The sequence below is a fragment of the Biomphalaria glabrata genome, chromosome 14 (assembly GCF_947242115.1).
Source record: "Biomphalaria glabrata chromosome 14, xgBioGlab47.1, whole genome shotgun sequence".
Classification (NCBI taxonomy): domain Eukaryota; kingdom Metazoa; phylum Mollusca; class Gastropoda; family Planorbidae; genus Biomphalaria; species Biomphalaria glabrata.
This window is the reverse complement of record NC_074724.1, coordinates 2,086,784-2,102,572: the sequence shown is the minus strand read 5'-3', so window position 1 is coordinate 2,102,572 and position 15,789 is coordinate 2,086,784. Positions and strand designations below refer to the sequence as shown.

Sequence of the window (15,789 nt, the reverse complement as noted above, 5' to 3'; positions counted from 1 at the left end):
TGAAATAACGTCTTTATTTATAAGATAAGATAAGATAAGATAAGTGTTTATAGAGAGTCTTAGCAAATTATTAAGTGCATTTACATTAAAGCTTGGAGAGATTTGGAGCATCACAAAACTACAGCTCGGGACCTCCATATATTAAAATCCGGCACTAATATTACACTACTTTGCCCACCAAATGTAAGCACCTTTGTGCGCCGCCGCTAAAATAAATAAAAAAAAACTCGTAGAGAGAAAAGTGGAAGAGGATGGAGGAGATTAAATAATAGTAGAGGAGGAAAAGAAACTAATTATTCAAACAATGTAAACCTATCGTAAATACCGAATAATTGTAAACAGGTGTATATGGGACGTGAAGCTTAGGAAGTAGGGACATCATATAAGTACGCTGTTCTGCATCAACGTGGCACCCGGGTGGAAACGACCATTAGAGGAAGTGATTAGGCTAAATGAATGGCGAAACAAAACTCCCGTGGGAGTGTCCAAGGGAACAAGAGAGTGGTCCCATTGCACGGAGCGGAGTTGAAAGAGAGCTCCCACGTCCATGTCAATAATCCATGTGCCGTTCCTCAAGGGACAGTTATACTAATGGCGAGTCTTGCACGGTTTACTTGGTACAACATAGGAAAATGGCGGAGGTTCCCGGTGTACTCGGCGTTCGGCCATGGATTCTAGTCCATGCGCCCGGAGTGTCAGATATATCGGAAATAGATTGCTTTACATAGGCATTGACTTGGATTACTTCCAGACAGAACGGTGGTTCAAACAGGTTTTTTTTGTTCAAATCTAGAGCTAAAAGAGCTTTTGTCTCAGCTCTTTGACGATCAAACTGTTAGGGATTTACAGTAATTCGGTGACGGGTGCAGATTTAGCCAAGCTATGTAGGTTATTTAAAACAGAAAACAATGCAAATAAGAAGAACTAGAATCTATTCAAGTTCTAAGATAATACATTGGACAAGGGAGACAACAAGTAAACACAGCAAGAACACGAAATACATAAACATTAATACACATATATATGTAACGATGTGCGAGGTCCCAATCAATCGGAGGTCGTAGGCGGCTGCATTGTTTGCCTATGCATAAGGCTGGAGCTGTGCCATTGGTACTTAGACCAAACCTCTATCGTCCTGCGTGCTAAAAGATTACCCACGATTATGTTCCGGGCCGCAAAAAAATGCTAATTTAACTGGATCATAATTAAAGCTTGTGGGATTCAATGAGGTAAAGAACATCTTTCTATTCAGATTCTATTCTATGAAAGCTTTGCTGTAAAACGCCTTTAATTTGATGACTTTACAGAGCTAGGCCCCTACTTCATCACAAGGCTACATTGAACACCTTGCTACAGAAATCCGTTTATGTGGCTAGCACAACGACAAACCGCTTATACTTTTCCGCAACTAAAGTCAGCTACCCATTAGAGCTGTTTGGACTCAGAGGCGCTTAAGGTCCAAGTCTTCATCAGGATTCGAACCCGGTACTCCTGGTTTGGAAGCCAAGCGCTTTACCCCTCAGCCACCGCCCCTCATGAAAAACATATGGCCAAAACAAAACTCTCGAAACTGCTGGAAAAAGCTGTTACGTGGTGGAAACGGCTAACTCAAAATAAACTATTTACAAAAGATTAAAACTAAAGAAATGTCTAGAAATACAAAAATGACTGCATGAATATTAGAAAATGCTAAAGTGAAACCTTTCATTTTGAAGTGCTTCAACCTACTTAGATTTCCTTTTCTTTCTTTTATCATATGTCTATTTATTTTCAATGCCTATTAACTGCATTGTGGGGGGAGACGTTTTGAAGCCCCAGTTAAGGGTAAGCAGACTTGAGACATCCCTGGTTAGATTAACCTTTTCCTTCTTGTACTATGGAGAGCAGAAAATCACCAAAGCCTTTTTTAAAATAAAAATTACAAATACAAACATATAAGCATTGCTCTATTAATAGTACATGACTCTATCGGGAATTTCCTCAAGTATAAGTTTTCAATGTCCTATGACGTGGATGGGAGTGTCTCCTAAGATAGCGCTCCACAGTCACATGACAAAGTGTTGGACAAGATTAAACAAAGACGTTGCGACTGAAGGAAGTCAAAAAAAAAAATAAAAGTGTAAGTTTAAATAGTTTAGAAAGATACTGAGACTGTAGGGATGTGAAAAAAGATTTAAATAAAGTAAGTTCAATGATTATTTATGTTATTTTTGTGTGTACCTATATTCTAATGTATAATTATGTATACGATTTATAAGAAAGTGGCACCTAATGTAGATATTCAAGACTTCATCTAGATTCCAATCAATTTAGTTTTTTTGTTCAATGTAACTGTTTAATTTTTTGTAAGGTTAGGATTGGTGTGTGTTTATAATAGGGTAAATAGCGGCAAGTGTCACATAAAGAAATTCACAAACCTGTTCAATTGTAACATCTAATAATGTGTCTACTTGTATCTCAACAAGATCTTTTTTAACCAAGTTTTTACAAAATCACTCAATCTCTCTGTAAGGTTTTATTCTCTTACAGTTTATTTATTCCACTTTGCATTCTGGGATTAAGTTCAAACTTTCCGCGTTTATTTATTGTCAATGACAACACGTGACTTAATAAACACAAAATTAACCAATCACTTCATCAATGAGTCGTAATTAATGTCTGTTGTTTTCTATGGGAAATGTATTAGAGCGGCCTTGACAATAATCACGCACAGATATATCCCGACAATCAAGCCTCAAATGTTACTTAACAGTAGTTGTTATTTTGTGAGCAATTAACTAGCACAGCGGTAAAACATGTTGAATTTCCATTATGGAGAGACTATTTCGTTTTTTATTTTAAATATTGTTATTGAAATGTCAGTATAGAACCTTCAACTCCTTCCAGTGGTCCATAAAATTCTTGTTTAGACCAAAAAGAAGAGACTTTTTAAGATCTAAGTGAATAGAGAAACAGTTTTAACATTCAATCATCGTTGAGTTTCCTCTTTTAGATTATTTTTTTTTACAATATGATGATAAATATTCAAATACCAGTTTTACAACATACAGAAATAGTGTATACCTCTTCAAACATATATCATAATATTCTGAATAGTTGGACACTACTGCTAATAAGCGCATATCTGCACATTGTGATCAACATGGTCCCACAACATCTGACGTAAGTATATAATGTTTAATTAGAACAAAAGCTTTAACTAAATACACACTTATTTATTTCATGGCCAACATGGCCCCAAGTGCATTGTAACTCAGCCTCAGAGAACAAATGTTTGCTCTAGACCCAGTACGTCAGACCCGCTTTGTAGTTACCCAGTTTGCCCCCTCCCCCGTGAGGATAAATATAATATCTGTTATTTATAAGACAAGAAGATATTTCAATTTAATTACTAGGGGGCGCTTCACAGTAGGAAAAACTTTGATTATGAAGAAGTAATCGGAAATTCCTTGAATGACTTTTTATTCTATGTTCGTGTTTCTATAAAAAGAATTTATGAAGTCAGAATTTATAAAGTAAGTTATTCTTTTTCAAAGTTATATCTTCATTGTATTATTTTATTTATATAAGGTTTCTCTTAATACAGAATAGTAGAATAGTGAACTTTATAACGAATTTAGGTTTGTATTGATGTTGTAAAGATTTAGTTTTTAAACTGGCCAAATCATTTTTTACGATAAAAAAATCTAAAGTGCAGATGATGTTAAAAAGGCCATCTGTTGTTTTTTTTTGGCCAACAGTTAACTAGCAAGGAGTCTTGTGGCCAGCATAAAGACCCGAACCCATTGGAGTTTTCAAATTGAAAATACCAGTCTTCATTGAGATTAAGATTCGAACCCAGGACCCAAGGTTCGAAAACCAAGCACTTAACCGCTTTTGATTTACAAGGTGAGCATGTGTGTGGTTATAATTGCATGTATATGTTTGTATCTGCATGTGTGAGTTTATAATTCGATGTATAGCGCCAATCATGTGGTATATGGAAAACTAAACTTATCAGATAGTGATATTTAATATAGTGTCTACACATATTTTTGTGACTCTATGACTAATTGATTTTCTTGCTAAATAAAGATTTAATAAGAAATCGGAAATTCCAAATATTACTTCTAAATTATAAATAGACACCAAAGTTTGGTAGATTCTTTCGTCGTTTGAAAATTCACTTAATTCTACTTCCTTAACGTAAAGTTAGTCAAATTTCTCCAACACATGTCTAGAAATAAATATAAAAAATACTATCTTGTGGGAGACAACTAGATCTAAAACCCCGAAAGCAAGTGCGGACAACTCTTTAGGACATACCAAAGCTTGTCAAAATAGTTGAAAAGGAAAGGGCTGGGCAAAGTTCAGATCAAAACTGTAACAACAAACGTTCACAGATAATGTTTGGAAATGGACGAGAAAAAAAAAGTGACACATGAGTTACAACAAGGTCTACAATAAACTCATATTTTTGTACGTAATTTCTTGAATCATAAGATAAAAAAAGTCTATTTGGGTAACAAAGGTAAAAAAAAAAGTTTTAGTTATGAACTAATTCTTATTTATTTTTAGAACTCTTTAAAAATGTCCTGCAAGAGAAAAACTCAAACTGATAGAGCAGTATCGAAAAGACACAAAACAGAAAAAGTAAGTCTGTATTTGTTTAAATAAAATACACAATTTTCTTTTATTTATGCACATCTCCAACAATGCCCATATCTCAACAAACTATATTAATCAGTGATCTTTAATCTTTTTAGCGTACCGACCCCTTTTCGTATTTTTTCTTTATAAAAATCCGCAAGCGCCCTCCTCTAAAAAAATACATTTATAAAGAAGCGATGGCAAATTTGAACAAAATGTCATCAATTTATTAATTGTTATGCTTTCACTAACACTTATCCCACATGGAAGACGACCGCGTGTCAAAGGTGATTTTCTTTGGCGAGTTTGAGTAGAACGGATATACAGAGGTGTCTCAGCGTGAGCGCTATATTGATCCACATAGGCGCTATTTTGTCATCACTGGCATAGAATAAAAAGCTGGCAGTATTCACTGGCATAGAATAAATTAGCTGGCAGTATTCACGGGCAGCAGATGGCATCTGAGAGAAAAGTTTGAGAAACATGGCCTAAATTGTGATTATGTGCCAAAAACTCAAAACTCAAACATAAATGATGATTATACCTAATGATAAATACTAGATTAGAAGGCCTAAGTTAGGTGAAATTATACAACATAGATCTAGTTAACAGGCAAACACACCTCACATGCAAACAGTCCAGTCCGGCTTCGCGATTCCTGCAACCCAATACAAAGTATAATAGCCAAGTAGTGTCCATGCAACTAGAAATCAGGCTTGACTTCAGTCTCAAGTGTCCCCAATAGGGGGAAAAACAACAAACAGAGAGAGCTCCAGCCAAAAATCTGATACCCAAGCAAAACGGAAAGAAACAATGACGCCAACGTAGCGCGTCCTTAGAAACAGCGCGCCATTATGTTTAAGAAAATAACAAAACACACACACCAAGAAAAGAAGCAATCCAAAGTGCCTGACACTTGCTCCCCTCTCCCGTCGTCCAGCGTAAGATTTTAACTAGGAAGTCGAATTTCAAACATGTACAAACAACTTTTTTTCATCTCATACTTTTTTCTTCACTCATGCTCAACCTTGACATGCCAGGTAGGACTTTAATGAAAAATTAAATATCAATTGCCATTTTTACAATCATCAATGTGACTGCAATGAATTATGTTTCTACTTAACGAAGCTAGACCGTCCATGAAAGTGCCTGAGAATAATAATTCCTCCGTTTCTAATATAATAACAATACTAAAGACAATAACAATGTAGAATTAAAATTGCAATTTTAAAGTGCAGAAAAATCTGGTTTTACATGAATGCGATTACTTTTAACTTAAAATTTAATTCAATTACTCAAATCTAAAACTAGTAGTATTGAATGGTAGATCTATTATCTTTATAAAAAATGTTAATGGTGTTTGTAAAATAAAGTCTATCAGTGATAAATGAGCATATGTATATATGTTTTAAAAATCTTAACTAAATCCAGATTTATACTTTTTGTGAAATGACTATTGTATTCGTCCATATTTTTATAGAGATTTGATTTTTAAGCGTAAATGAATGTGTCGATTACGAGAAACGAATACTGCAGCCGATAAATCCATTCTTCTTTCTTTTCTATTTTAGCTTCTCTAGAGTCTAGATCTAGAAATAGAGTAGACTAAACCTTTAATTTCATAGATCTTTAAATTCAGTAGTAAATATTCTAAACAACATTAAATTCTTGAAAGATCTAAATTAACCTATCGGCTTCAATTTTAAAAAGATTGGATGGCTGCCTGGTCGTGCGGTTTGCTCGCTGGACTGTCGTTCGGATTTATCGACGGTCGAGGGTTCAAACCCTGCCCGCTCCCATCCCCCGTCGTCCTGCGGGAGGTTTGGACTAGGAAGTAAACTATCTTCAACTCTGAAGGAACATCCGAATTATGTAAAACATTTTACAAACATCTAGATGTATCATATCTAATTAATTTATAGATCTAGATGATCTTATGATAGATATATGTTTAGATAACATTCTACTAGATTTATAATCAGTATAGACCTATAAATAGATCTATCTAGTGTTAAGAGACTTGTATTTCTTGTAAAATGTATTCCTCTCTGGCCTTGCATTCAAGATATGCAACTAAAAAATCCCAGTCTTCATTAGGATTGGAACCAGGAAACCTTGTTTAAAAGCCAAGTGCTTTACTGTATAGTCACTGCGCCACATTGCATTACTTGTAACTTAGAACAAATTCGTACATGTGCTACTTCCCTAGTGCCAGTAAAGAATGGAATGGGTTGCCTGAATTAGCCAGAAAAACCAAAGACTTAGCATTGTTTAAGTCAATGATTAACATGCATGACTAGTTTGACACATAATTGCATGGACATAATTATCTTCTTTTTAAAGTAACATCTGTACAATTTAATTAACTTAAGCTAAACTGGTTTGATTTTAATCTGGTCTGGTTTAGATCTAAACTACCGTAGCTTATTAGATCTTAGGTAATGTAGAACATCTAGATCTACATCTAAATTCACATAAGCTTCTAGTCTAGATATATAATCAATTAAATTCATACTACATCTAATCTATTGATATATCCATCTTTAGAGTTTAGATATAGGCCTACTTAGATTTAAATAAAGGTCAATGCATCTATATAAAATCTAAATTTCTAGATCTAATAGATAAACAAAAAGTAAGCCTACTAGATCTAGACTAGTTCTAAAATTGTAAATAACTTTGTTTAAAACAAATAATTAAAATCTACTAGATAATATTTAGAATGTTTACTTTAAAATGTAGATGTATTTACAGATTTTTTTCTAATTTGAAAACTTAAGGCAGGATGACTGGGGATGGAGTGGGCAGGACTCAAACCTAAGACTATGGAGAGACAACTATTATTGCATATATATTTTATTACAAGACTGCCAGATCTAGATAAAAATATCCCATTTGTGTAATAAGGATACTGTTGTGCTTATAAAAAATATTATACATAAGAAATCCTAGGCTAATCTTTTTGTTATTAGTTTTTCTTTATATTTTTGGTATTTAAATATTAATTATTTAATATGTTCTTTTATTACTAGTTTTCATTTTTATTATTTTCTTTTCTATCTTAAGAAATTTATCATTTAGATTTAGAATCAAGATATTGTACTCCAAAAGTAGTTTTAAAGTCAATAGAGCGCTAAATTAAAATCTAGACTACCAAAGTTTGATGAATTATTATTTTTTTTTACATTTCATTATAAAGCATGTCACATATATTACATTCAGTCTAAGTCCTAGAAAAAATGCAGTTAATTTTAGTTTAAACAATTTACCCAAACAAAAAAAAAATAAAAAAATTGATTTGCCTGAGAACATTTTTATGATGTAAATTGGTTTATATATATAAACAAATAAATGATACTTTATGTACATATTTTATTCTATTTTCCAGAACAGTACAGACCTTTGTTTTCCTCAAGACACATGTGGACTAAATGGTATGAAATCAAAATGAAACAATACCTAAATTTAAAACTAAGTTTATGGCTTTATTTATTATCAAATTTTCAACTAGAATTGAGCACAATAATATGTAGCATGTCAAATTCAGGTTGTTGCAAAGTTAGGTCTATGTTCAGCTTCTAGAACTATTATTTAAATATTTAGTTTCTTCTCTATGAATAAAATGCAGTATTAAAAAAAAATCTTTTTTATTTCAGAAATAAAAATATTTCTGTAAAAAATTAGACTGACTCATGTATTTAAACTATTTCAGGATCAGAGGATCAGACTGACCTAGCAGACTTCTCCAGTCCTGGGGATGAGAATCAAGATACAGGTAAACTTTTGATTTGTAAATGTTTAGTTAGAGAAAGGTTTTTGTATAAGTCTATTTTCTAATAATAATAACAGAAAAGAAAATATAAAATAGTTATTTGACTTTCATCCATTCAGATTCTCATCATTTCATCAGTGACCAGTTCAAAGTCCAGTCAGATGAGGTTGAAGGTCCACTAATTGGTAACTTTTGAGTTTCATTTTTAGTGTATAAACTGTAGAGATCAACACATGAGTTAGACTTGATCTATTTATAGATATCTCTTGATTAACTCAATACTGTACATTGTGTTGTAAACATTGGATCAAGTTTATTTCCTTGTTCTCCAGGTGATCATGAAACTCAGGAGTCAGAAGGTGGAGAAGCTGATCTACACAAATATCTTGTGGGCTGTAAGAAGAATCCAGGTCATAGCCAGTTTATACCTGTTGATACATTCTCCTTGAAACATTTACCTGAAGGTCTTCAAGACAATGATTTGTATGAATACATCAAAGTTATAGCTGACCTCACAGTTAGAGTTGATGTGAAAATGTCAAGTCCAGACAGACCAAAGTTTTGGCCAAAGACAACTCAACCATATCCATTTTCTAACATGAGTGAGAGAAGAAACTTGAGGACAGGAAGTGGAAGAGTGAGGGATGTAAACAAGTTTCAAGATGGAGTCACACAAGATAGAGGTTATAGACTTAGTGCCTACACAAAGTGTTGGTGTAGAAAATGTGAAGGTTCAAACTCACCCAGCAATGTGTGGTGGGAGTTTTATGTGTACACAGCCACACATGTGGTTTTTGATGCCATTGAGGCCAACCACACAACCTTGAGATTGTTTTATGATAAAGAGGACAGCCCAGTGTTCAGTGTTAATAAGGTCAGTGTTTTAGGTGTAAACATTGAGCATGACAGGTGTGAGTTGAACTGTGTGACATGTGATAAAAATGTAGGAAATAAACTGATGGAAATGTGGAAACATTTTGAAAATGTCAGGTGGAAAGTCTGGAACAAATACTCTGCCTCTAGATCTAAACACAGGTTGACCTTTATAGTGTCACATCCTCATGGCTGTTCTAAACAGGTCAGTGTTGGTCAATGGAAGGACAGACTAGAGGTGGATGGTAGATCTAAGTTGACTTATACAACTTGTACATGTCCAGGAAGTAGTGGAGCATATGTCCACTGTCTGGGGTATAGTGACCCCTGGACTTGGTCTGAACTTGTCCACAGTGGAAGTCTCAAGTCTGGATTAAATTACAGTGGAGTTGGTCGTTTCTTGTGAGTTGTTTCCCTTGTGAGTTGTCCAGCTCCACCATGAAGATGTCTTTGAGAACCCTTGACATTCTGAACCTCAAACTGAAATGTCTCTTTAGTCTTGAGCTATGTAAATAAATTGTGTATGTTATCTTTAAATTTACAATGTTTTGTTTCCCTTGTTATCCATGTTGTTGTTTGTAATTTACATTTACAATAATTGAAACCTAATCGACTAGAAACCAAATCTACTAGAACTTGCTATCGACGATCAGGTTTGTGGAAAAAATTTATTAGATGTAGTTCTTATGTTGTTGTTTTTTTTTTAATTATTTAAAATGCAATCTAAAAGTTTGCAAATATTTCAAATACAAAAAGTTGTCGGGTATAATAAAATATAATTAATCGAATTAAAATTTTAGTGAGTTGTTTGATTTTATTTTTTAAAGTTCTTTTCTATCAAGCAGCCATGTTTTGTTTTTCAAGGGAGTTAACTAAAAAATACTAATTTTTAAAAATAAAATCACAGTTGTCTTTTCATGTACCTCAAAAACTTCCATTTAATTTGTATAATAAATATGCCGATAGATTTACAGTAAACAACCTACTAAATGTAGACTGTATTTTTTCATTTTAAATATAATTTGGAATTTAGCAATCATTTTAAATAAAAACAAACAAAACATGAATCGAAAATAAAACAAATCCAATGTTTTGTTTGATATCCATCTTTTGACTTGTTTTACAACGCGCTATTTTTATTTTTCAAGGGAGATAGCTGATAAAAATACTTACATTAAGGATAAATACCCAGTTGTCTTTTCTTGTAAATGTAAAAGTTACATTTATTTTTCGGCATTCTATTTAAACAGTGTAATAAAACAAACGTGTCGACGAGGAAGCAATGTTGGTAACGAAACAATAAGTAGGCCTATCCATTAGAGCTGGGTGGAAATAGAGGCGGCTGATCCTGAAATTCAAAATTTTTGGATTTGAACCTGGGAAGCAAAGAAATGTATCAATTAGCCACCGCCCTTTCAAACACCATAAGATCGATTTAGAAATGTTTTATAAATACATTGAACAATAATTTCAGTCTATCTAACGAAGATAACTTATCGGATGACACCAACCCTAGTGATGCCGCTGCTTAACACAACACATAGACATCTCTTTTTTTTTCACGTTCGCTAGTCAACTAGTAACGCTGATACAGTATGATCAAATAAGAAGTACCGGCCTTAGGCCGATTTAATCGAGTTATCAAATTGAGACCACCACCTGACAGGGGCCTATCACAATCAGCCATGGCTCTAGTCACATGCTTTGAAAGATGTAGGACTTTAAGGGTTAACATATTTAGTGTATCGTACGATTGACATAACTTAAATTACCCACTGGCACATATTTCATTTAAGTTTACATTTTAAGCTTTCTATACATAAAAGTTGATAAAATGATATCATTAATAGTTGTAAATAAATAAATGAATGAATGCTGTATTACTGTTACACACTGGACTGGTCACTACTAATAAGTCGCGAATGCCGTGGAATGCTGGGTTCGTACTTCTTGGAGTCACACATGATAGGAGACGAACATAGATGTTACAGATTAACATGAATCCACTCTGGCAGACAAATATAAAGTTTATTGATAATAATAATACTGCAACTTCTTGGCAGTTGTACAATTAAGTTTGAAATTCAATCACATCCGCATAACAGCGGCAAATAAATACAATACGTTGAATCTTGTCAAATCACGTCCGCATAACAGCGGCAAATAAATACAATACATTGAATCTTGTCAAATCACGTCCGCATAACAGCGGTAAAGTAAATCCAAAAGTAAATCTTGTTCAATCACATCCGCATCACAGCGGGTAATAATGAATTTCCAAAACACATAAAAATCAGAATAATAACTACTATTAGAACATGTCTCAACTGAATACTGGCTTCGTCTGCCCAAAATACACTACTTAGTTCAAAGTCACAACTCGACTATCTAAGTCTGATATTGTCCGCACCGGACCAAAACACCTATTGGCTTCCTTATCCAAAGGATACCACTTGACTGCCATGACTTGACTGAACTCTAAGTCAATTTTAATCATTCTACCTCCTGTTTCAACATCAGGAGTTGCACGTGTCTTTTTCACCGTCTTAACCAAAGGTGAAAATTTAACAGGCAATGTCAAACGATAATGTGTCAATAGTAAAATGTATTATTGTATAAAATAGAAGATGGGTCTCGTAAGCAACTTTTAAATTGTAACCTAGCAAGCAAGGAACGAGATTGTGTACCGTTTAGAATAGTTTAGATATAGTCTTGATTAATAGAAGTCGCCCACCTGAAGTAGTTATAATGAAGAGGGTGGTTGTTGTCTTCTAAGATTTTTCCGACTTTGCTAAGATATTTTGTCTTGTGACTAGATGACCTTAAGGAGAAACAGCGCTGCCACTTGCGTAACTTACTTTAAAAGGGGCCTTCGATCGGAAGTTATACGTTTTTAAAAAAAGTTCATTTACATATGATGTGTGGTAGTGCTGTGTGTGGTAGTGCTGTGTGTGGTAGAGTTGTGTGTGGTAGTGCTGTGTATGGTAGTGATGTGTGTGGTATTGTTGTGTGTGATAGTGCTGTGTGTGGTAGTGTTGTGTGTGTTATTGTTGTGTGTGATAGTGCTGTGTGTGGTAGTTTTGTGTGTGGTAGTGTTTTGTGTGGTAGCGAGGTGTGTGGTAGTGTTGTGTTCTATATAGTGTGTGTTAATGTTATGTTAATTAGTATTGTGTTAATTAGTATTTTGTGTGGTAGTGTTGTGTGTGATAGTATTGTAAAGTTGAACTAGAAATTGAAGTATTTCTAAACATCGACTTTTAGAATGTCCAGCATATACAATGTGCGCTACCAGTTACTGTACACTACTTAAGAAAAGTCAAAGTCAAGTTCCCCTTTAAGACCTTGTGGTCTATGGGGCAGATGATGAAAAGGTCATTTGTTTCTGTGGCCTACGGCTAACGACGGTGTTATATGGGCAGCACATTGACCAAGCACATTTACTGTTCCCAAACTAATGTCAGGTACCCATAACAGCTGGGTGGACTCACAAGGTACCCATTACAGCTAGGTGGACTCACAAGGTACCCACTACAGCTGGGTGGACTCACGAGGTACCCATTACAGCTGGGTGGACTCACGAGGTACCCATTACAGCTGGGTGGACTCACAAGGTATCCATTACAGCTGGGTGGACTCACGAGGTACCCATTACAGCTGGGTGGACTCAAGAGGTACCCGAAGATCCCAAAATTAAAAGTCCACATCATAACCAGGATTTGAACCCCAAAAGTTAAGCGCTTTGCCGCTCAGCCACGGCACCCACATGCTAAAAGAAAGTAACCAATTTTTAATAAGATTATCTGTAGTTTGATAAGATTACACAATACACTAAGATGAAATATAATTTCGCACACTTTATTTACATATGACCCCTTCAAAGAAGCCGTATAGAGATTGTGTGGCGTAGACATTATAAGACTCAGCGGAAGTAAAACATCTTTTGATCGACAATAGAGCGACATCGAGGCTCTACTTCTATTAGTAGTGAATCTATTGTTGAGGACATTCCAGGAAGATTTGTACTTTTACTTCATTATGAATGTGGTAAGTGTGGTACTATATATGGACGCATTGGTTTGTCAAGAGTTTTTGTGTAGACCAGGGGTAGGCAAATTACGACCCGTGGGCCACATGCGGTCCGCCAACACGTACAGAAATCAGGTGTGCTCACACTATGTACATATAAAAATGCAAATTTTAAAAATAATATGTATGTAAATTATTCAAACTGTCTCATTAAAAAAAAGTTTTAAGTAAACGAAGATAATGTATGGCTATACATGAAAGTACAATTCAAGACACAATCTCTGAGTGTTGGGTATACTTGGAACATGATGACAAGTGTAACAACTGATAGAGCGCGAACTTTGCCTAAAAATAGTTTGTTATTTTTGTTTGTTTGTTTGTTTTTTTAATATCCCAACCATTAACATCATAATAATCAAACTTATTAGACTTTGGGGTGTAAACCACGGCTAGCTGCAATTTATGAAGAAAATAATCCAATGTGTTCGGTAGCTTAGCATGGACAAGAATATAAAATCTCAAGGAAAAAATTGTTGTTACTTGAAAAGCACTAACTGTGACTTTGTCACCGATATTTCTAATAAAAAGTGGAAGACAGATTTCATGTTTTTTGTTTTGTTTTTCAATTGGTTGTTTACATATAAACTGTAAATGCATCTTAAATCTTTTCAAACAAGGCTTTCCCATTTCTACAGGAAAGTAAAGATTACATTTGGAAATTGTCGGAATGAAACTTCATGTTTAGATACATTGGAGACAGTTATCTCTGTGTAATGGGCAGGACTAAAAGATTTGTGTGTTCCTAAAGACGTATTGTTGGTTTTCTAATAGTTTATTTAAAGTCTCAACGTATCACACGGAAAAGATTTGCAGTGTTATAAAGAATTTTGTGGCGTTCAATATTCTTAGGTACCTAAGGCTATAGCGTATGTTGCGTTTAGGTAAATTAAGCAATGGTCCAGGCATCCTGCTCTATGCTGGACCTTACGATTGTTTATTTTATCTCGCCATATGTTTTCTATATGTACAACAAATTTTTACTTTGTAGTTTTACTTTTTCGCTTCTTCTTTAAGGCGCTATATATATAAATGAAAGTATTATGTTACTACAATATATCAGATAGGGGAGTGCTTTAACTTCAAGACTAGAGTCTGCGACAATGGAGCACTTTGGGGGGGGGGCGATGACGGTTTGGTGCAATGATATTGCTTCTTACAGAGTAAAAGAGGTGTTCACAATACAGCTGCATGAATCTGAATATAGCGACCTGCAATAGCAAGTCTTTCAAAATATACAATAGAGTCTTTATTGATAGCCTGTTGTTTTATCAATATGTACAATCTATATTCATTTAAACAAAGTAATTAAGAAAGAATTTAAAACTGAGTGAACAAAAAGATTGTCAATACGTACTTGACGTTAAAGAAAATAACATTAATTGTGTGATATTAATATTAATTTACAATATAACAAAAAATATTTATTATGGGGACAGTTTGGCGATATAATGTTTAGGCTGTTTATTTTAGACAAGCGTAAGTCGAGATTACATCGGGAAAGTGTCGGACGGAATGAAACTTGATGTTTATATACATTGGAGACAGCTGTACATTTGTAATGGGCTGGACGGAATGAAACTTGATGTTTATATACATTGGAGACAGCTGTACATTTGTAATGGGCTGGACGGAATGAAACTTGATGTTTATATACATTGGAGACAGATGTACATTTGTAATGGGCTGGACGGAACGACTTAGAAAAGACAAACATATATTGCATGTTAAAATAAAACATCAAGACTTGCCTTGTTTCTAAACTTGTAATTTTGTTTCCTTTCTTTCCTTAAAGGGCGAACATCAAGAGTTCTTATAACGCTATATTGATAGAATTATTCTCATGGGAGGAGAATGGATAAGGGGAAGATGGAGGGCTGGGGGAAGAGGGAGCGGGTGGGCAATGATGACGTGGGGCAAGGTTGAGGAGCAGATTGCCTAATGCGTTGCCTATTTGTGTTAATTGGGTCATTTTTTTTTCATTGATGCATTTGTTTATTTAAAAGTTTTGAAAGTTTGTGTGTGTTTCAGTGTAAAGAGAGGGAGCCTGCATGTTTAACTACGATCAACAATAATTAAAACTAGACCTACTGACTAGGTCATCATAATATTTTTCACTTATCATCCAATTACGCACTTTTCATGATACGGACACATGTTTATCATTATTGATCTACTTAATAAAAGTAACTATTTGATAGTTTTCTATTTGACAAAAAAGAAATACATGTCATACAGACTTCATGATTACAAAGTCAAACACTTTACAAAGCAGTAAAAAAACAATTAGATCTAAATAATGAAATACTAATGTTATGCAAATTATGTCAATCTTTCGTGTTCTAAATAATATTCTTCTATTCTTGTTTAAGAAAGTATATCTCCGTATTTGTCGAAGGCTGTAACTGATATTTTATGGTCATATATTTTTA

At 34.2% G+C, this 15,789-nt stretch overlaps 1 protein-coding gene across 4 annotated transcripts; it reads left to right on the top strand.

Moving 5' to 3' along the window:
* The first annotated feature begins 2,084 nt into the window (after positions 1-2,084).
* On the top strand, positions 2,085-10,068 carry LOC106053941 (uncharacterized). 4 transcript variants are annotated; one of them, XM_056010386.1, is made up of 7 exons: positions 2,085-2,182; positions 3,741-3,888; positions 4,558-4,632; positions 8,018-8,063; positions 8,342-8,404; positions 8,521-8,586; positions 8,734-10,068. In XM_056010386.1, exons 3-7 carry the CDS (start codon positions 4,570-4,572, stop codon positions 9,678-9,680), a joined length of 1,185 nt encoding a protein of 394 aa, XP_055866361.1. In that variant the 5' UTR covers positions 2,085-2,182; positions 3,741-3,888; positions 4,558-4,569; the 3' UTR covers positions 9,681-10,068. The 4 variants fall into 4 exon arrangements, with proteins under 4 accessions (XP_055866361.1, XP_055866362.1, XP_055866365.1 ...); XM_056010387.1 differs by lacking the exon at positions 8,521-8,586; XM_056010388.1 differs by lacking the exons at positions 2,085-2,182; positions 3,741-3,888; positions 4,558-4,632 and having other exon boundaries at positions 8,046-8,063; positions 8,350-8,404.
* Positions 10,069-15,789: the final 5,721 nt, after the last annotated feature.

What these genes read in the sequence shown, in the direction of transcription:
- LOC106053941 (XM_056010386.1), top strand. Translation starts at nt 4,570, where the DNA reads ATGTCCTGCAAGAGAAAAACTCAAACTGATAGAGCAGTATCGAAAAGA. An exon ending in AAAGACACAAAACAGAAAAA is followed by an intron (nt 4,633 to 8,017) that starts GTAAGTCTGTAT and finishes TCTATTTTCCAG; the next exon opens with AACAGTACAGACCTTTGTTT. An exon ending in GGATGAGAATCAAGATACAG is followed by an intron (nt 8,405 to 8,520) that starts GTAAACTTTTGA and finishes TCATCCATTCAG; the next exon opens with ATTCTCATCATTTCATCAGT.